Below are 23,095 nucleotides of genomic sequence, written 5' to 3' on the forward strand. Positions count from 1 at the left end.
GTGGACCCTGCTTGGGAGTCTCTCTCCCTCTCATCCCATACACTTGTTTGTGCCTGTTCTCTCTCTCTCTCTCTCTCTCTCTCTCTCTCTCTCAAAAAAAAAAAAAAAAAAAATCTAATAAGAATGGATACTTTGACATAATTGTCTCCTAAGGCTCTGGGAGGGTTTCTCACTGAAACCCTTTAAGTACTAATGTAAAGCAGTATTTACTTAATCAACAATCCATATTTATTGAGTGTCTCCTATGTGTCAGATTTTTTACTAGGTACTGGGAATATGGCAGTCAACAAAAGAGGCAAAAACTTTCTTCGTAATAAATCTTGCATTCTAATTGGAGCAAAGCAGACATTAAATAAATGCAAAGCATAGTAGGTTAGATGGTGATAAATGCTATGGAGAAAAATAAAGCAGGGAAGCGGAAATGGAGAAAGGGCTATTTTAAATAATGTGGTGAAAGAAGACCACATTCAGAAAGGGAATATTTGAAGAAAACCACACAAGTATCAAGAGAGAAGAAAAAATAATACAGGAAGAGGGAATAGTGCAGAATGCAGAACATGTTTGAGAAAGATCAAAGAGGCTAGTTAGTCTGGAATGAAATCAGTAAGGGGTAGAGAAGTAGAAAATGAAATTAAAGAGGTAATAAGGGTCCTTATTTATAAGGTCTAGTGGACTATTGAATGAACTCTAGCTTTTACTCTGAGTGAGGAACATTTTGAGAAAAGAAGTAACATATGTTGCCTTATATTTTCTAGGCATGTTTTGGATGTTACATTTAAAATAGAGCTAAGGAAGGGCACCTGGGTGGCTCAGTCAGTCAAGTGTCCAACTCTTGATTTTGGCTCAGGTCATGAATCTCACCGTGGTGATATCCAGTCCCAGGTCTGGGTCCATGCTCAGAGAGAGTCTGTTTGAGATTCTCTCCCTCTTCCTCTGCCTTTCCTGCCCCCGCCCCCAGCATCTCCCTCAAATAAATAAATAAATCTTTTAAAAATAAATAAATAGACTTAAGGAGGGCAATGGTGAGAACAGGGTAGAGTTGATGGAGGTTTAACCAGGCTAGCAGTGAATGTAGTGAAAGCAGTTAGATACTGACCATATGTCGTAAGTAGAGTTGATATGATCTGCTGATGGATTGGGTATGGAATGTGTGAGAGAGAGAAATAAAGAGTGCTCTAAGGTTTTTTGGCCAGAGCAACAGAAAGATGTTTGTCTAAGTAAGTGTTACAGAAAGTAAATATTATGGTAGTTTATTGTCATTGTCATGGGTCATATCAGTTAGAAAAGGCACTGAAGAGGAGGTAATTATAATGCATCTTTTGAGGATGTATATGATATAAGCAGTTAGAGGTGAGTTGTGAGGAGAGCAGAGGTTTACATTAGGAATGGGCTTGGGATATTCTAGGAGCTGTGTGAAGAAGACATGATTCATTTTAGATGGTTGAGAATAAAGTTGGATATGGGGAACCCTTGAGTACTAGGCTCAGAAATTTGAACTCATGCTTATAAGCTATATGAAACTAATGGGAGATTGTTTTCATTAAGGAAAAAAGAAGCTAGGGTGATAAGGTTGGTTACAAATCAAATAGAAATAATCAGGAAAATATGACCACTGGATATAGAAGATGAAGATAGGGAATAGAAGAAGATTTCAAGATTTAGCACACAGGTAATTACAAAAAGGGTAATGTGTTGACAAAACAAAGCCATTTGGGAAGGAAAAGTGGTTTATAACATAAAGATTGAGTTTTTTATAGTTGTTTATTTAATATTTATTTAATATCCAGATGATATCATTTATTGAAATGTGTTAGCTATGAGTCCAGGCACAAAATTTAGAGAGTATTGTTACCACAGGAGAATTTATATACCTTTATGCAGTAAAAGTCCATAATATTTTCATACAAAAATGACTGTGTAGTTTTAATGTCTAATAGAGTAAAAGAAATGCGAGAATATATCCAGTTATGGGGTGCCTGGGTGGCTCAGTGGGTTAAAGCCTCTGACTGCAGCTCAGGTCATGATCTCAGGGTCCTGGGATGGAGCCCCTCATTGGGCTCTCTGCTCAGTGGGGAGCCTGCTTCCTCCTCTCTCTCTCTGCCTGCCTCTGTGCCTACTTACGATCTCTCTCTCTTTCTCTGCCAAATAACTAAATAAAATCTTAAAAAAAAAAAAAGAATATATCCAGTTATGCTTATACCATTAGTTTGGATTTTTATAAGGCTCATGCTTTCTCATGCTTTCTGTACTGTTGAGGGCTCTCACCTAGTTGTATAGATTTAAAATAACTGGAAAGTAAGACATCATATAACCTGATGCTAGATTGGATGACATGAATTGTAAGTACTGTAGGGATTTAAGAAAGGAAAAGGTGATAGAAGTGGTGAAGTGGTGATGAAGTGGTTTGAGAAAACTCCAGGAAAAGTTGGGCATGAGCTGGACCTTAAAAAAGGGAGAGGTTTGGGGCTCCTGGGTGCCTCAGTGGGTTAAAGCCTCTGTCTTAGGTCATGATCCCAGGGTCCTGGGATCGAGCCTCGCATCGGGCTCTCTGCTCAGAGGGGAGCCTGCTTCCTTCTCTCTCTCTGCCTGCCTCTCTGTTTACTTGTGATCTCTGTCTGTCAAATAAATAAATAAAATTTAAAAAAAAAGGGAGAGGCTTGTGGTTGATTGGCAGTGAAGAAAGAGAGGGGCTCTTACAGATAGGGCAAAAGTAGAACCAAAGCATGGAGGTGAAAATTACTTTAGAAGGTGTCCAGTACATGAAGGTTAGAGGAGCTTAAAATCAAAGGGAAGGAATTTTAAAAATCATAAAATTTCAGAACTTATATAAAGGACCCCCAGTAAGGAATAACCTTAACTAGCCAAGGGGAAGAGATCTTGGAAATATGGCCACATAAGCTTGGAAACTATGTGAATGCTGTGTTACATGTTAGGAAACAAACTAGAAGAGTTCTGCAGTACGACATTTTTGTATAATATATACTACAAACGTCAGGAAGAAGGAAAATCAGCCCAGGAAACAACAAATGTTGGTGAGGATGAGAAGAAGGGAAATCCTCTTACATTGTTGGTGTGAATGCAAACTGGTACAGTGACTTTGGAAAACAGAGTGGTGATTCCTCAAAAAGTTAAAAATAAAAAATGAAATAAAATAAAAAGTTAAAAATAAAACTGTCCTATGATCCAGTAATTGCAGTACTAGATGTTTACCCAAAGGTACAAAAATACTGATTCGAAGGGACACATGCACATTTTATAGCAGCATTTTCACGTTTATAGCAGCATTTTCAACAATTACCAAATTATGGAAGGAGCCCAAGTGTCCATTGACTGATGCATGGATAAAGATGTGGTATAGGTGTCTGAGGGGCTCAGTTGGTTAAGCGGCTGCTTAAGGCTCAGGGTGCTGGTATGGAGCCCCCTTGTTGGGCTCCCTGCTGAGCAGGGAGTCTGGTTCTCCCTCTTCCTCTGCTGTTTCCCCTGCTTGTGCTCTCTTGCTCTGTCAGATAAATAAGTAAAATCTTAAAAAAAAAAAAAAAAGAAAAGAAAAGAAAAGAAAAGAATGAAATCTTGCTATTTGCAATGATGTGGTTGGAGCTAGAGAGTACTATGCTAGGTGAAATCAGTCAGAGAAAGACAAATACCGTATGATTTCACTTATATGTGGAATTTGAGAAACAAAACAGGTGAACATAAGGGGAGAAAAAAGAGAGGCAAACCGTAAAACAGTTTTAACTATGGAGAACAAACTGAGTGTTGCTGGAGGATATTGAGGGGATGGGTTAAATGGGTGGTGGGTATTAAGGAGGGTACTTGTTGAGATGAGCACTGGGTATTATATATAAGTGATAGATCACTAAATTCTACTTCTGAAACTAACACTACACTCTATGTTAACTAACTGGAATTTAAGTAAAAACTTGGGGGAAGAGAAGGAAAGCAAGGTCTGGAGAAATGTTCCATGGTAAGGTAGCATGTAGAAAGAGTTTTTGTGTATATTTTTCAATATACCTTTCTTTGTACTTTTGCAGTCTCTTCTGTTCTTTAGCCCCTGATACCAATCAGATATGCCCATAGCAAAAACTGTCCCTTTCTTGCCTACCTAGTTCACTGTACAGTTACTCCTGTAGTTATTCCTATGCAAATGAAATCAATATTTCTGAAATTAAATGTATTCATGAAATAAAGTTAATATTTATTTTTATGTTTTTCTCTTCCTTCTCTTCAAAGGCAGTACTGGGACTCATCAGACAAATGTTTCTGGGAAGTGTGGACAACTTGGATTTTCACAGATATGTGGGAAAACTGGCAGTGTGGATTCTGACTTACAGTACCTAGGAACAACTAACAGTCATCAAGATAAAGGTTTAAATTCCAACTTTATTTGGATACAAAGATTTATAAATATTATGTGGGATATCCAAGTGTAGCTTATATGTTATTTTGTGTAATTTCATTCATTGTAAAAAACTTATATATATTTTTTAAAAACTTATATTTTTAGTAACAGTTTTAATAACATTTTTTCATAACTTACCCTAAAATGTTAGATTGAATAATCTTAATGTAAATATAAGTGGTGGAAATTAGAGAGTTTAGAAACTCATGGTGGAGATGAACATTTTAATACCAAGTAATTAAAAACATTATTCATTAAAAAGTACTGTGTTAGCAGAAGACAGTTATTTTCCGTAGCAGTTTTAACTTTTCTTTTTTCCTTTTTGAAAGAGATTTTGCAAGTTGCGGGGAAGAGGGAGAATCTTAAGCAGGCTCCATGCCCAGTGTGGAGCCACACTGGGTTCAGTCTCACATCCCTGAGATCATGACCTGAGCTGAAATCAAGAGTCGGATGCTTAACTGACAGAGCCACTTGGGCGTCCCAGCAGTTTTACCTTTTAAGGCTGTTGAGAATTTATTAAGCCCCCTGTTAGGAACCATAACTTTTTGACTAGCTGTCATTTCAGATATCTTATATATCTCTAAGATATAGAACAAAAGGAAGGACTTGAGGCTGGCTGTCAGTTATATGAATTTTTGATTTGAAGGGGTTTCTTAAATGTCTGTGTTAAGTAATAGCTTTATCAATTATTATTTAGAGGTAGGATCATATGAAATATTTTTAGAGGTATTTTAATTTTTGTTAAATATCCTTTACTAAAGTTTTTTGAATGACAGGAACATACCTCTGTCTTTATTTGTCAATGAAAAGTAATGCTCATTTGAAATCAGTAAGGAAGATTTGTTAATATAGTACTTAAATTTTAGCAACCCTTTCCTCTACCCACTACAAGGGCCATATGACTCCATAAAGTTTTTCTTTATGGTGTTATTCCCAATAAAACAGTTCATTTTTCTTAATGAAAGAGATATTTCCTAAATTTTGGACTAGATTCCCTGGGGACTTGTGATTAGTAGAAACAGGGAAGATTCTCTCTGTTGCTTAGTCTGTTCCTGTTTACTATGTCCCCCAAATGATTACATTACCTTTGATAACTACCTCCACTCTCAGTGTTTAATCAGATCTTTGAGGCTCTGGTTTTCTATGACCTCTCAGAATATCTATAAGAGCAGTACTAAAGGGATATCAAGTTCTTCCAGAGTCAACATTTAACTTAATAGTAGGTGTACATTAAAAAATCTGTTAAGACCACCACCATGTTGGGGCATGTTGGGTGGCTCAGTGGTTTAAGCCTCTGCCTTCAGGTCAGGTCATGATCACAGGGTCCTGGGATCGAGCCGCACATCGGGTTCTGTGTTCAGCAGGGAGCCTGCTTCCCCCTCTCTCTTTGCCTGCCTCTCTGCCTACTTGTGACCTCTTTCTCTGTCAAATAAATAAATAATATCTTTAAAAAAAAAAAAAAAGACCACCTCCATGTCAACTAATATTCCGAAGACCTGGGTGTAGATGCCGAAACCATCGAGAAGCTTCCATCCCAATTTTAAATGTTGCAGTGATCCACACCAAACATTGGAAATGTTGGTATATTTTTTTGCATTCTATTGGTTCTATTTATGTGCATTAAAAGATTTGGTGTTTGAGTTCTTTGTAAGAAATATTTTGAAATCTCTTAATAAAAGTAATATGTAATAACACACTGACACGGAAGCATCAGAATCTATTAATAGAACATTGCCATTCAAATCAGAAAGTTGAAAGTTTTCATTCTACATATAAATTGGTGACCACTTAAATCTCCTGTAGTCTTCTTTCCCACCCAAATAAGATTTAGGTATAAGTAAAGGTCCTAACTGTCATTTATGAGTTAAAAACAAATGATATATAATTATATCTAGGTAAGTCTTCAGAATAAAGTTTTGTTAGTATACATAAGCTAGGTCTGTTGTTGTTGAAAGTCTTCCAAAAAAATATTAAAGGAAAATTGAAGAGAGCCCTAAATGGTTGCAAATAGATTTTTATATTAGTTGAGTAATAAAAAGATCAATAAAAAGCAAGAGAAAATAATAAAACACACAATAGCTAGCACAAAATAAGATGGTAGAATTAAAACAAAAAAATATCAGTAGTACCATAAATATCAATGGATAGAACTTAACTATTTAAATAACATAGATGATCAGATTTTATTTTATTTATTAAAACTAAAATGCTATTTTTTCTGGTTTATATTTTTTCCACTTTCTTTGGGAAGTTTTTAGTTAAATCCCAGTTAGCATACAGTGTAAAATGTTACAGGTTCAGGTGTGCAATACAGTGATTCAACACTTCCACACATCACCTGCCAGTCATCACAAGTGTACTTCTTAATCCCCATCACCTATTTAATCCACCCCCAAACCTGCCTCCCTTCTGTTTCTTGGTTTCCCTTTTTTCCCCCTTTACTCGTTCGTTTTGTTTCTTAAATTCCACATATAAGTGAAATCATATGGCTATTGTGTTTCTCTGATCGACTTATTTCGCTTAGCATAACACATTCTAGCTCCATCCATGTAATTTCAAATGGCAAGATTTCATTCTTTATATGGTTGAGTAATATTCCTCTGTGTGTGTGTTGTGTGTGTTGTGTGTGTGTCTACCACATCTTTTTTTTTTTTTAAGATTTTATTTATTTATTTGACAGAGATCACAAGTTGACAGAGAGGCAGGCAGAGAGAGAGAGGGAAGCAGGCTCCCTGCTGAGCAGAGAGCCCAATGCGGGACTCAATCCCAGGACCCTGAGATCATGACCTGAGCCAAAGGCAGCAGCTTAACCCACTGAGCCACCCAGACACCCTACCACATCTTCTTTATCCATTCATCAATAGGTAGACACTTGGGCTGTTTCTGTACTTTGGCTATTATAGATAATGCTGCTATAAACATCACGGTGCATGTATCCCTTTGAATTAGTATTTTTGTATTCTTTGGGTAAATACCCAGTAGTGTAATTGCGGGGTCATAGGGTAGCTCTAATTTTAACTTTTTGAGGAACCTCCATACTGTTTTCCAGAGTGGCCTCACCAGTTTGCATTCCCACCAACAGTACAAGAGGATTCCCCTTTCTCCACATCCTCGCCAATACCTGTTGTTCCCTGTGTTGTTGATTTTAGTTATTTAGTTATTCTGACAGGTGTGAGGTATTAGTAGTTTTGATTTGCATTTCCCTGATGCTGAGCATTTTTTCATGTGTCTGTTGGCCATCTGGATGTCTTCTGTACATTTTTAATTGGATTATGAAATGCTATTTTTAAGAGCCATACCTAAAACATGCCAAAATAGAATGGGAGAAAGTAAAGCATGGAAAAGATATACCAGGCAAATAGTCAAAGATAGCAAGTATAAAAATACTGATATTAGGGAAAACATGCACACTAAAGGTAAAAATATTTTTAGGGCTAAAGATTATCATCATAATGGGCGCCTGGGTGGCTCAGTGGGTTAAGCCGCTGCCTTCGGCTCAGGTCATGATCTCAGGGTCCTGGGATCGAGTCCCGCATCGGGCTCTCTGCTCAGCAGGGAGCCTGCTTCCTCCTCTCTCTCTGCCTGCCTCTCTGTCTACTTGTGATCTCTGTCTGTCAAATAAATAAATAAAATCTTAAAAAAAAAAAAAAGATTATCATCATAATGAAAAAAGAACAAGAAGAGATAAGACTTTGCTAAAATCATTTGGAGGTGGGGGGGAGTTTGTGTGACAGAATTATAAGGAGAAAATTAACAAATCCACAAATGTCCAAATTTTCAAAAGAAAATTTAAATAGAGGGGCACCTGGATGGCTCAGTCAGTTAAGTGTCTGCTGCCTTGGGCTCAGGTCATGATCCCAGGGTCCTAGGATCCAACCCCACATTGGGCTTCCTGCTCAGTGGAGAGTCTGCTTCTCCCTCTGCTCCTTCTCCTGCTTGTGTTCTCCCTTTTTCCCTCAAATAAATAAATAAAATCTTAAAGGAAAACTTAAATAGAATAAAGAAGTTTTAGATTAGGTGATACAGAGTAATGAACAACACAATTAATAAGCTTGTAAAAGTTGTCTCAGAAATGGAAAACCTCAATAGACCTGTAATCATTGAAGAAATTTTATTTTATTTTATTTTTTTAAAGATTTTTTTTTTTTTTTTTATTTGACAGAGAGAGACAAGTAGAAGGAGAGGAAGGCAGAGAGAGAGAGAGAGAGGGAAGCAGGCTTCTTGCTGAGCAGAGAGCCCGATGCGGGACTCGATCCCAGGACCCTGAGATCATGACCTGAGCCGAAGGCAGCGGCTTAACCCACTGAGCCACCCAGGCGCCCCGAAGAAATTTTATTTTAAAATTTATCCCTACACACAGAAAAACGACAAAAATATTCCAGGTTCAGATGGTGTTCCTAGTATTCTGTCAAACCTTCAAAAAGAGATAAATCCTATCTTAAACAAACTGAAAGAATTAAAAAAGAAAGAAGTTTTCCTGCTTTATTTTATGAGATGAATATAGCCTTAATTCCATGACCCCATTAAGTTAATGAATAAAGGGGAAAAATGGTGGCCCAGTCTTACCTTCATGGAAGACAAAGTCCCAAAAATGTATTAGCAAATGGAATCTAGCAATGTCGTTTTAAAATATGTATGTTATATATTATGTGCAAGTAATCTTTCAGAAACTGCTATATTTTAACCTTATCACAAAAAGGAGGCAAACCATATAAATGTGTCGATAGATGTGGTTAAAATTCAACATCAGTGCATGGTTACAAACTCCTAACAAACTACAAATAACTTTCTTAACCTGATTAATATCTGTTAATACCTATAGCAACTATATTTAGTGTTAAAGTATTAAAATTCACTTTAAAGTCAAGAATAAGACAAAATGCTCACTGTTACCATTGCTTTTGAAAATGTAATTACTAATCCCTTTAGCATTGGGAAGCGGGCACTGTTCTGGAATCTAAAGATCAGAATCTAGTAGAGGAGAAAATAAACAAAGAAACGAGAACAGAAGTGACTTCTATGAGGAAAAATAAAGTACGATAGGAGACAGAATGTGATAAGGAAAGTTTCTGTGAGTGAAAATGTTTAAGCAGAATCCCAAATGAAGTGAGGGAGTAAGTTACATTGATATCTGGAAAAATCCAGGAAGAGAGCATTCCGGGAAGAGAGAATAATCAAAGTACAAAAGCTCTGAAGTAGCACCACATTTGGCTTATTGGAGAAATAGGAAGGTCAGTATATTGAGTGAGAGGGAGAGTAATCTTCAGAGGTAACTTGGGGCCTTGTGGGATATAGTGAGGATTTGGGATTTTATTCTGAGTGGGATGGGAAGTGATGAGAGGTTTTTGAGAGGAAACAAAAATAGCCTGATTTGACTTTTAAAAGGATCAGAGTTACTGTATAGAGAAAAGGTTTAGTAACAATGGGGGCAGGGTGCAAATCAAACTAGTGAGGATATGGCAGTTGTAAAGGCCAGAGATTATATGGCTTGTATTAGAAAGGAAGCAATGGAAGTGATGAGTAGTAGTTGGATTCTGATGTACAAAGTAGCCATAAAGTTTGGAAACATAGATAATTTTATAATGTATGCTCATGTAATATGAATAAGCCATTTACTCTGTATTCACCTAAGTTTTCAGACTCAGTGATCACCCTGTGTTGCTAATGTTGATTTACTAATGGATTAGATATGAGGTTTGTGAGAAGAATCAAGGATGAGTCCAGTGTTGTTGGCCTGAGCAACTTGAGGAATAGAGCTTCCATTTACTAAGAAGAGTAGATTTTACTGGGAAATCAAGAGTTTGGTTTTGAACATGTTACATTTGGGTCATCTGTCTTTTTAAAGAGGATGTTGAGTGGCTTTTGATCTGAAGTCTGGATACAAAGGAAAATCCGTGCTAAAAATCTGGGAGTCATTCTACTTCCTATCTAGGAAGAGCCTAGTTCAAAATTAAAAGTATAAAGTTTGTAGAGGAAAAAGAAAAATTGTCATTACTCTCAGATAAAATGTGGTACAATGTGGTAATTAAGAGCACTTGGAAGCCACAGTGCCTGGGTCTGTATCCTAGCTCTATGATTTCCTAGTGTGTGATTTTTGGCAATTTAGTTATCCCTCCTATGTTTTTTCTTTTAGTCTATAAGATGAGTACGTACCCCCTCAGGGTTTTTGTGAGGATTAGATTACTTAATACACACGAAGTGTTTAGAACACCACTTGATTGAAAAAAAAAAAAAAAAAGAACACCACTTGACACGTGGTAAAGTGCTAAGTATTAGCTCCCATCATTATCATTATCATTATCATAGTTGCCGTCATTATCATTATGAAAATTACTACCTACAAAGAAAATCTAAAAACATATACAGAAAACTGTTAAAATATTAAGCGATTTAGCAAGGTTGCCAGAATATAAAGGTCAATAAAGTTCCTAGACACCAGCAACTTTTAGAAAATACAATTTTTAAGAAAGAAAAATTACAGTACCAACAAAAAAATATAAGTATATGGAAACCTAACAAAAGATTCACATACCTTTTGTAATGAAAGCTAAAATACATTTCTGAGAGACAAAGACCTAAATAAATTAAAGGAATTCAGCCTCCCTGTTTAAGAATGTTAAACAGGGAGGCTGATTATCAGGAAAATGGCAATTATTCCTAGGTTGATCTGTAAATTCAATGTCACTCCAATTGAAAACCCAACAAGGATCTTGTATAGGACCTGACAGCTGATCCTGAAATACATATAAAAGAATGGAAAGCTGTGAATGGCCAAGATAATTCTAAAGAAAATAAAAAATGGAAGGACATCCATCCTATTGGATAGCATTATGATAAATAAAACATTTTAGTATTAGGGCAGGAATAGACAAAATAGACTAATTGAACCAATAAGAAGCATCTAAATGTGTGTGTATACATACATATATATATGTATATATATATGAACTTTATAGATGAAAAGAAAGGACAGTTTAAAACATGGCACTGAGAAAAGTGCAGTATCTATTTAGAAAAAAATTAGATCTTTACCTCACACTGTATAAAAAGAAATAAACTTTGACTGTGAAAAGCAAACCAGCTTTAAACTCTTAGATGTATATACATAAATAACATATTTTCTTTTGTTTTATTACAGTGTATGCTAGCCTGAATTTTGCCCCTAAGACACAGCAGACCTTTGGTAGCCAGACAGAACGTACTTCTTCATATTCTGGTCTAAATGCAAGTCCAGGAGGTTTCATCCTTCCATCCTATCCTCTCTCATCACCTCGAACTAGTCCAAAGCACACATCTCTTACCGTATCTCCAAAGAAATCTCAGGATACTTCTGTTAACTTCTCCAATTCCTGGCCTCTTAAAAGCTTTGAAGGACTACCAAAGCCAAGTCCACAGAAAAAGCTTGTCAGCCAAAAATCGTCTGACCCTCCAGGTAGAAATGATGGTAAAAATTAATACTTTGTTCAAATTTATTTGTGTTTTTGAAATATTACTTTGGAGTTAGGGTTGTTTGATCTTTAAGAGCTGGCATTTTATTTCTCTGAATTAGGAAGCATATAGGAAAATGTTTAATAGTATGTTAAATAAATCAAACACGTTATATAAAATAAAATTCAAATGAAATTGTCATTTCTTTAAATTTGTACTTCAAAATATTTTTCAGAACTAGGCAACTAATATGCTTTATAATGAACATAAACATGAACAGCCCAAGAGCCTAGTAACAAATTTTAGCATTAGAAATATAATTAATGCTTAGTATCCATTTATTCTACAGTTTTTGAATGCCTAGTAATGTTAAATTTATTTAAAAGAGTTTTTATTATTTGTTAACTAAAATATTCTTTTCTTAACAATAGCCCTTTCCAGGATGCCTGGGTGGCTCAGTTGGTTAAGCAACTGCCTTCAGCTCAGGTCATGATCCCAGGGTCCTAGAACTGAGTCCCACATCAACCTCCTTGCTCAGCAGGGAGCCTGCTTCTCCCTCAGTCTGCTGCTCCCCCTGCTTGTGCTCTCTCTGTCTCTCTCCCTCTCTCTGACAAATAAATAAATAAAATCTTTTAAAAAACCCAGCCACAACAGTAAGCCTTTTCAAAATAATGAAATTAGCATATGTATTTATTCAAGACAAATCCCATCTCAAAATAAAAAGTCTATTAAGGGCAGTGCCTATATCCCATATACTTTCTTTTCCACAGCCTCTGAGCTAAGATGTACCACTTTTTTTTTTTTTTTTTTTTTTAAAGATTTTATTTATTTATTTGACAGAGAGAGATCACAAGTAGACAGAGAGGCAGGCAGAGAGAGAGAGAGAGGGAAGCAGGCTTCCTGCTGAGCAGAGAGCCCGATGTGGGACTCGATCCCAGGACCCTGAGATCATGACCTGAGCCGAAGGCAGCGGCTTAACCCACTGAGCCACCCAGGCGCCCCAGATGTACCACTTTTAAACTACCCTGCAACACTGGTGTTATAGTTTATAACATGACTGTAAGGTCAGTTTGTTGCATGGTTAGTCAATTTTAACCACTCTTTTTTTTTTTTTTAAGATTTTATTTATTTATTTGACAGAGATCACAAGTAGGTAGAGAGGCAGGCAGAGAGAGAGAGAGAGGGAAGCAGGCTCCCCGCTGAGCAGAGAGCCCCATGCGGGGCTTGATCCCAGGACCCTGGGATCATGACCTGAGCTGAAGGCAGAGGCTTAATCCACTGAGGCACCCAGGCGCCCCTTACCACTCTTTCTTAGGACTACACCTTCATTTCCTCCATTAATTTCTTTCTATGTTTGTCTTTCCTACAAAATCAAATACTGTTCATTAAGTTTGTTCTCCCATGTGCCCAGCACTACTGCTTTGCATATAATAGTCACTCACGTAATTAAATGAAGCCAGGCAAGTAGTCCTTCTGGCTTACTTGTGGACTTTACCATACAAATATTGGTTATGATAATGTGTATATAGATAAAAATTTAACCTGGTATATAATGTTTTTATTTAATATGGAAGAATTTCTAGTGACTCATTTTTATTATATTTGTTAGGGGACACTAATACGTTGATCTGATTTTAAATAATATTCTTCTAATAAAAGATAATGTGTTTTTAATTTTAAAACAGTGTATTCCAAACACTTATGATTATAACTCCCAGTTCTCTGAAATTAAAAAAGGGTAAGTAAAATATATTTTTTTCATGCAGGAGAAAATTCTCAAGAAAAACTTTCTCCAGTTCAACTTATACCTGCTTTGGTGAGATCACCATCTTCCCGACGAGGCCTAAATGGGACCAAACCTGTCCCTCCCATACCGAGGGGAATCAGTCTTTTGCCTGATAAAGCTGACTTGAGCACAGTGGGACTCAAAAAGAAAGAGCTTGATGATATTTGGAAGAGTGAAAAAGATAGTCTTAAAATTGATCTTTCAGAATTAGATATCAGAGATAAAGATTTGGATCAAGAAGAGGTTAGAGCCAAATATCGTTTTTAATAATTTTTAAATGCTTATCATTTCCTATAATGTAATTAATATCTGTTATTTAAGGTAAAATCAAGTACTTTTTAATTACATAGCATGTTTTCTTTTTTATAAAAGTATTTTTTGATCCTTATAGAAAATGTAGAAACTATAGTGAAGTATTGAAAGAAAATTCATCACACCAAATCCCACTACCCAGAATAATTTGCCATTAACACTCTAATATGTTTCCTTTCAGCATTTCTTCTATGCATATATTATTTCTTTTTAATTTAAAAGTATGAGTTATATAGCAGTATACCCATATGCTAATCCCTCCCAAATGAACAATTTGCATGTTTCCTATTTTTAAATAAATGACATAACATAGTTCCCTCCCCAATCCAGTTCCTTCCCTTCCTTCACCAGAAGCAACCACTGTCACCATTAATTTGTGTTTTATGTATTTGTGTACTTTTAATATATTTTTATATTTATGATATTATCATAATTGATTTTGGCTTATTCCTAGTCTTTTGCTATTGCAGACAGTGCTGCTTTGGACATTCCTGAGCATGTCTGTTGTGCATATGTACAAGTTTATTTATCTTCATGAACTATGAATTCTCAGTTACTCCATTTATACTATAAAAATCCATTGCCAATGTGACAACCCTGTACTTACTAATTACGTCAGAGAAGGAATGTGGTTGTTGTATTACTTTGGATTCGGAGCACTCTTTCCATAGATGCTTTCTTTTTCATCATATTAGTCTGCCTGATGTCAGGTTTAAAAAAGTGTTTTACATTAAATGTGTGTAATGAAACAGTTATATTTTGTGGTCTTATTTTTGCCTACTTTAAGATGTAAGCATCATACACTGAGAGTTTGCTCAATAAAATAAAATTAATGCATATTCATTTTAAGGGTATTTCTTTAGCATTAAGCATATGTACCAAAATTGGTTCTTAATAAATTAATTAGTCGTTCCAACTTCTGACTGCTTGTAAAATCTTTCTTTCCCTCCGAACCCATAGTTATATTTCACTGGTACTAGGAAAAGAATTCACTTAAAGGGAAGAAAGTTCTAGAAGGGTCATTTTCCTACGTTTCCTAAGTTTCATCTGATGCTACATATTTTTGCATTATTTGTATGAAACCTTAAAAATAGCCCTTTATCTTTTAATGAATAATTGAAAGGATAATTTCTTTTATATAATTATTGATAAATGTAGGAGGATAGTACTATTTTTATAATGGGAAGCCTTCTAATTCTAAGGATTTACTAGGGAAGTGGCCATACTGTAGAATCAACCATTTTAATTGTTATAATCAAAATGTAAGTGAAACAGTTTATGTATGTTTCTGGGTTCCTTAATTCATTCAGGTTTCTATTCCCAACTTTAATATGTTTGTAAGAGCATCTTCTACTCTACATTTCTAGAAATACTTGGTTTCAGAAGTCACATATAGGTCATCTGTTATTCTCTGACCCCTAATACTGGCAATCTTGATATAAACTTCTAATTTTAGAAAACATTACTTTTCACAGAATTTCTAAATGGCCACATCTACACACCAATGACCTAAGATTGGCTAGACCTTTCTGACCTCAACTCAGATGTCTACCATCTGATTGAATGATTCATTTACTAATTAAATTTTATTATATTAGTCATTATTCTCAATGCCGGAAATACTATGGTGAATAATAACTTGAAATCCTTCTTCTTACATGGCTTACAGTTTTGTTTATAAATTGGTTGTTTATAAAATACGTATTTTTATTATGTACAAATACGTTAATATCCATCTTGTTAGTACCAGATTGGAGACTGGCTAGCTAGGTATAGTGAATGGAATTTAAAATCTAAGGATAACCTTTACTCATATAAATGTCTTGTAAAGTTAATTGTTGTTGTTTTTTCCTTAGATGCAGAGTTCTCTCAGGTCCCTTCGTAATAGTGCAGCTAAGAAAAGAGCAAAACTGAGTGGCAGTACTTCTGATCTTGAAAGTCCTGATTCTGCAATTAAGCTCGACTTGACCATGGACTCACCGTCTCGATCTTCCTCTCCAAACATCAGCTCTTATAGTGAAAGTGGAGTTTATAGCCAAGAATCATTGACTTCTTCTCTGTCTACAACTCCCCAGGGGAAGAGAATAATGTATTTTATTTTTTGATGTGTTAAATGAATGCTGATCTTTTAATTTGTAGCCTGATCCCTAATACCATATTTGAAAAAAACTTAACTATTTTCTAGTTCTTTTTTTTTTTTAATTTTATTTATTATTTGACAGCAAGAGACACAGTGAGATAGGGAACACAAGCAGGGGGAGTGAGAGAGGGAAAAGCAGGCTTCCTGCTGAGCAGAGAGCCCGATAGGATGCAGGGCTCTGGGATCATGACCTGAGCCAAAGGTAGACGCCTAATGACTGAGCCACCCAGAAGCCCCTATTTTCGAGTTCTTAAAATGTTGAAGTACATTTAGAAGACAGTGGGAAAGTTTATACATACTATCTAGCTTGGCTTCGGTTTGGGATGCATGGAGAAAGAGAACACATCAGCTGTAACTTAGAGCACCTGCAGTAATATAAATCCTTATTTCCCAAGTCCTAGTTGTTCTGCCTGAGATTTATCCTAATATTCTTTGTTCTTTAGCTCTATTCTGGATAATTGAGTCTTTTGCAGTGGACCTATAAGCTGTTATTACTGCTTTCATTGAAAATTCTGCACCAATTTTCTCTAATTTGTAGATAAACTCCACCCAACTGTTACCTCTCCCTTTCTTATATTTTGTTGTTTCATTGTCTTATAATAGCTCAGGCCTCTGTGCCATAGCTTTTGCAGCCTTCCCAGGAATCTCCTTACAGCAGTTCTAGAGTTAGAGTCCTGGCCACCCCAGAGCATTTTTTTCTAGTACAACAATTCAACAAACTTTACCAGATTACCTCAGTGACCTCTAAGTCTTAGATTGTGATCCCACCTTGATTTCTGAAAATTCCTGTGGCTCTCTTCTAGGATTTTGAGAAATCTCTTCCCTCTTTATTTTAGACAAAAACCTAAGAGTAGATTTGCTAGGTCATAGGATAGTCATACCTTTAGCTTTTCAAATAACTGATAAACAGTTTTCCAAGATAACTTGTATAATTTTATACTCCCAAAAGCAAAATATGAGAGTTCCAGTTGTTTCACATCTTTGTTTATATTTGTTGTTGTCAGTCTTTTTAACTTTATTTTCCTTTGATTTTTATCCTGAACCATGGTTACCTACAGCTACTAGCCATAAACATTTAAAATTAAATTTAAATTATTTTCAGTTAAGTGAACTGGAATCTTTAACAATGTAGGTAATTAGAGACTGCATAATCAAAGGGCAGATGGTGTTTTATTAATTCTAATGGAAAAGAGTGTTTCAGCAGTTCACAGGTTTAAATGAAAATTAAACTGCTGTGAAAAGTTTGTCTTATCCCATGATTCCATTCTCTACATTTTTAACTTTAAGTAGCAGCTTATTTTGCAGTTGGAGATTTTTCTTAGTAGAAATTCCTTTGTTGTAATTACCTAGGTAGAATAATGCAATATATTTACAAAATGAATTTGGAATGGCTACCTGGGCTGGTGAAGTAACTGTTTACAATTAGTTATCAGACATTTAAAGTAGATATTTACCTCTTTAGACCTGAAGTCCTTCCCTTATCTTCTGTGGATGTCAAGTTTTATGTTAAATACTCCTGCAGTTGCAAGGTCCTATAAATAATTTAGAACCTAGTTGGAAAGAAAAGAAAAGTTCATTTTATACTATGGCATTTACAATTCACTATTCTCTATGTTGTCTCGTGGAATTCTTCTCTTCAGATACTGAACTCTGTGAGGAGGAGTTCAATATACCCTCATTTCTGGACTCAGTTACCTTTAATGAATTTTGTATTTCCACAAATTTTAATGGCTTTTTTTCTTTTAATTTCTTTCTTCTTTTTAGATTTGTTTATGCACCACACCCAGTGCTCTATGCAATACGTGCCCTCCTTAATATGCCCCCTACCCCCATCCCTCCAAAACCCTCAAAGTTTGTTTCTCAGAGTCCACAGTTTCTCATGCTTCATCTCCTCCTCTGGTTTCCCCAATTCACTTTTCCTTTCCTTCTTCTAATGTCCTCCATGTTATTCCTTATGCTCCACAAGTAAGTGAAACCATATGATAATTGACTCTCTCTGCTTAAGTTTAATAGCTTTAAAACAATTATTTTTTTTTAAGATTTTATTTATTTATTTATTTGACAGAGAGAGAGATCACAAGTAGGCAGAGTCAGACGGAGAGAGAGAGAGAAGCAGGCTCCCTGCTGAGCAAAGAGCCCGAAGCAGGGCTCGATCCCAGGACACTGAGATCATGACCCTAGCCGAAGGCAGCGGCCTAATCCACTGAGCCACCCAGGTGCCCCTAAAACAATTATTCTTAACCAGCTTGCGTCTTGCCTTAAGAATCATGGCAAAGAGAGCCACTGTTACCTCATGCAGGGCTTTCATCTTTAAGTGGGTTGGGAAGGAAAAACTCTTGAGAATCATTCTTCTAGAGACTAAAGTATTTTCTTTCATTCAAGTCAGGTACATGGTATAAATGTAAATTGACTAAAGAAACGTATCATCTATTCTAGAGAAATTACTCTTTAAAAATGTTTAACATTAAAAAAATTTTTTAAAAAAAGTTTAACATTGGGGCGCCTGGATGGCTCAGTGGGTTAAAGCCTCTGCCTTCAGCTCAGGTCATGATCTCGGAGTCCTGGGATCGAGCCCCGCATCAGGCTCTCTGCTCAGCAGGGAGCCTGCTTCCTCCTCTCTCTCTGCCTGCCTCTCTGCCTACTTGTAATCTCTGTCTGTCAAATAAATAAATAAAATTAAAAAAAAAAAAAGTTTAACATTGACGTCTCTCTAGGCCAATTAACAAATATGCTTACCCAACTACTAAGAACTATGCTCCTTTGTAAAATCTCTTCTTTATAATATCCATCACTGGCTTTTTGATATTACAACACTTACGTGATTTTGAACGGTTCCTTTATATTCAGATTTAACATTCTTCAGTCACTTTCTATGTGAAACAAAACCTGTAGGTCTTTATGATGTCAGAAAAGTATAGCAGAATAATTCAGGAAGAAAATGGCATGTGCTAATATAACCCACCTGTTGCTTATCTCTAATTTGTAATGCATTTAAGTCTCTTTTTTGTCTTATTATCTATGAGGGCAAATAGTATATTAGATGATTAGGAATCATTTGCTTTGGTGTTGGAATGAACTTTCTTTGGATCAGTTTTGATTTTTCTTTTTTTTTGACTCAACAAAAGGTTATATAATATGAGTTAAAGAATCTTCCCTGCCTTTGGTAATCCTTCCATGAATAATTAAGAATTGCCTATATATCAAGTGGTTGGAAGTTCAAAAAGTGAACTAGGAATACCGATGAAAAATATTCTTAGCTATAGTTTTTATACTTGCTCCTGCCTTACTATTTAAGAATATTTTACTATCTTTAATGTGTATTGAAATTACTTTGTTTCATTGTAGGTCAGACATATTTCCAACATTTGGATCAAAGCCTTGTCCAACAAGACTTTCTTCTGCAAAGAATAAAAACTCTGAGATAGCTGACCAAAGCCCCAGTGCAGGTATTTTTATATTATAGCTATTTTATAAATATGTTTTATGGAAAGTATGATTTTTTAATCAATTATTTTTACTAACATATAGTGTATTATTTGCCCCAGGGGTGCAGGTCTGTGAATCATCAGGCTTACACACTACACAGCACTCACCATATCACATACCCTCTCCAATGTCCATAACCCAACCACCCTCTCCGTCCCACCCCTACCCCAGCAACCCTCAGTTTGTCTTGTGAGATTAAGAGTCTCTTAATGGTTTGTCTCCCTCCCAATACCATCTTGTTTCATTTTTTCCTTTCCTACCCCCCCCAAACCCACCACTCTGCCTCTCAAGTTCCTCATATCAGGGAGATCATATAATAATTGTGAAAGTATGATTTTTAAATGATAGAAAAAAATGGTAAAAAAATACATTTCAGATGTAGAATTTTTATAGTTATCAGTTAAGACTAATCTTTTTAACTCCTTACAAGAGCATTTTTGGCAAGTATTGTATTATTCTTGGAAGAAAAAATATTTACCGAAATAATTGATCCCCCTTAAGCTCATAGGTGTGCCTTAGCCTGGCTCTTCCATCCGGACATTTTGGTTTAAGTGATATGAAATGTGACCTGGCCAGCAGAGTTTTGAAAGCCCTCAGGGTGATTCTAATAGGCAGCATAGTTTGGAAGCCACTAGGCATCACAAAAGACAATTTTTTAAAAAACACACATAACTAATAGTTAAGTTTGTTTGTATCTTATTAAGAATTTTGTGAACTGGGGCGCCTGGGTGGCTCAGCGGGTTAAGCCGCTGCCTTTGGCTCTGGTCATGGTCTCAGGGTCCTGGGATCGAGCCCCGCGTCGGGCTCTCTGCTCAGCGGAGAGCCTGCTTCCTCCTCTCTCTCTGCCTGCCTCTCTGCCTGCTTGTGATCTCTCTCTGTCAAATGAATAAATAAAAAAAAAAAATCTTAAAAAAAAAAAAAGAATTTTGTGAACTAACCTGGAAGTCTCTGATGTATAGCATCACTTTTCAGAAAATAGATTTAGTTATTAGTAATCTTTTGGAGAAATATTTGAATTCTCATCTATTTAGGATGGAAACTGCATGTGATTCTTCTTTATGATTGGTAACACTCTTTTGGATTATGAGTGAATTATAACACATTGGCATTTATTTTCACATGATCTCAGTATAAAAGTCCTAACAACTTTAAGGCTACTCTACCTTATATATAATTTCCTCTCTAAAAGCTATGTATGTATGTATTTGTCTACTAACATTTTAAAATTTCTTGCCCCTAAATATGTCTTAATTTCATCTCCTCTTTTTAGTCTCCATTATCACTTTTACTCATTTCTTACTTACTTAGCCTCCTAAGATTTTTCTCCGGCTTCAGTCTCATTGTCTATAATCAGTTCGCCTCAGTGCAAGTCTGACTGTATTGCCCAACCTAAATTTATTTAGGGCATTCTTCCATGATCTGTCTCTGTCTACCTTTCCAGCCTCATATTTCACTTCATTCATTGTAATTTTGTATTCCAGTTAAATCAGACCACTTTCAATACCATTTCCTCTCTTTTTGTAGTTACATGTACAAATTCTTCTGGGTGAAATGTGGAATCTATACCACACCCCATTCAGCTCTGAAAACTGTTCAGTTTCTTTTTCTGGAAACCCTCCCCATTCACACAAAAAAATTGATTATTACCTCTTTCGTGATATCTTTACATTTTGCACTGACATCTTTATAGTGGTATTGGCATTATTTTACTTCTTAGGACTCTCAGATTCTCAATTCCCAGAGATTATTTACCTCTGATTACCTACCTAGTGCCTTTATTATCATGAATGCCTAATTCAACCATACATGCCTGGTATATTGGCTTCCACAAAGCTAGTGTTCCACAAAGAGTTAATCTATTAGGCACAGGAAGACAGTGTATATGTGTTTTGGAGTCTGAAAGACCCCAGATGGAATCCCAGTTTGACCACATTCATGAGCTGGGCAAGTGATTTAACTGCTTTGAAATGCAGTTCCCTCATCTGGTAATGTAAACCTTGAGAAGGAGTAATGGACATTTGAGTATAAGCACCTAATGCATAGTAGACACCTGGCTTTTATTCCCTTAAAGGAGGAGACACAAAGAAACATAACACCTAAACGTATTCCTAAATCCCTTTTTAAGGCTGATTATTATAGTAAATTCTTCATAACATTATGTAAGTTATTGGTAGCCTTTGTCTTGTTTGCAAAAGTGAAGCCCTCTTCTGGAAGAATATGTTTGGAGTTAAAAAAGAATAGATTTAAAAAACCTAGATTTGAAATTCCCCCCGACCTCATAAGCCACTTAAGTTTTAGTAAAGTGAAAAAGTTCTTAAAGCAGTACATATTTCTATATACAATATTTGGTGTTTGCCAAACTTGTCTAATATTTGGTATTTCTCAAACTTGCCTGCCTTGGGATCACCAGGGATACTTGTAACAGAGATTCTTGGACCTCACCTCACAACTAATGAATTGATCTTCAGAGTTAAAAATCTGTATTTTTAACAAATAAGTATTTTTAAGATCAAGTTTTGGAAATTCTGCTATTGAATTCACTGTGAGATATTCTTAGTTAAATTTAACATGCCCTCTAAATGTAATGTTGCTAACAGTTTAGGATTTTATAAACTTGGGTTTACATTTTTTTGTGTGTGTGTGTGGGATAGATAGGGTTTTGTTTTTAGTAAGTAAATGATTCCTCCAAGTTTATCATTTAATTGATAAAGCATAAAAATGGTAATGGTTAGAGTAAAGACTATCTGAAAAGAAAACCAAAAATAATTATGTAGATACTATAAATCCAACTTGTCTTTGTGTCCTCATTTCCAGTAAATATTTCCACTAGGTAAATGTGCTATAGGTAATTTATATAGGTACATTTCCTGAATTATGTTATAGTAGACTTTTTTTGTAGCATCAGATTAGTAATACCTGCTATTAATAAAAAGCATTTGCACCTAAATCCAGTATCTTTATGACACTACCTTTATGGATTAACTATCAAAACTAAGAAGAGTTCGGGACGCCTGAGTGGCTCAGTTGGTTAAGCGTCTGCCTTCGGCTCAGGCATGATCCCAGGGTGCTGGGATGGAGTCCCGCATTGGGCTTCTTGCTCAGCGGGGAGCCTGGTTCTCCCTCTCCTTCTGCCTGCCACTCTCTTGTGCTTGTGCCAGTGCCACTGCTTGTGCTCTCTCTCTCTCAATCTGTCAAATAAATAAATAAAATTTAAAAAAAAACTAAGAGGAATATAGACAGATATCCACGTTACTCCCAGAAGTTCTCTATCATTTAACACCAAATATTTTTTGACTGTCTGTGAAGTTACTTTTATTGCCTTTTACCCTGCAGTCCTCTGTTGACTGGTTGCCACCAGCCACCCCTTCTCCCTCATGATCCTGTTTTTTATTAAAAAAAAAAAAACAACATAATAATATTAAGAACAAATTGTGTTTTGTTACTACTACCTAATGGTATTTGTAGGGAACTATATATATGAAAATGGATGGTGACTTAAATATATATTATGTAGAATTTTCCATTTAGTAGATATTTTGTGATT

General features: G+C 35.8%; 1 protein-coding gene across 2 annotated transcripts in view; it reads left to right on the top strand.

The window, feature by feature from the left end:
- TOGARAM1 (TOG array regulator of axonemal microtubules 1) overlaps nucleotides 1-23,095 on the top strand; it is an 81,745-nt gene that overhangs the window by 16,128 nt on the left and 42,522 nt on the right. For both annotated transcript variants that reach the window (XM_047735647.1, XM_047735646.1), the window contains exons 3-7: nucleotides 4,231-4,365; nucleotides 11,538-11,843; nucleotides 13,594-13,856; nucleotides 15,782-16,014; nucleotides 19,411-19,511. In XM_047735647.1, the coding sequence (XP_047591603.1) occupies nucleotides 4,231-4,365; nucleotides 11,538-11,843; nucleotides 13,594-13,856; nucleotides 15,782-16,014; nucleotides 19,411-19,511 (1,038 nt within the window). The remainder of the gene's footprint in view (nucleotides 1-4,230; nucleotides 4,366-11,537; nucleotides 11,844-13,593; nucleotides 13,857-15,781; nucleotides 16,015-19,410; nucleotides 19,512-23,095) is intronic.

The sequence above is a fragment of the Lutra lutra genome, chromosome 7 (genome assembly GCF_902655055.1).
Source record: "Lutra lutra chromosome 7, mLutLut1.2, whole genome shotgun sequence".
NCBI lineage: Eukaryota > Metazoa > Chordata > Mammalia > Carnivora > Mustelidae > Lutra > Lutra lutra.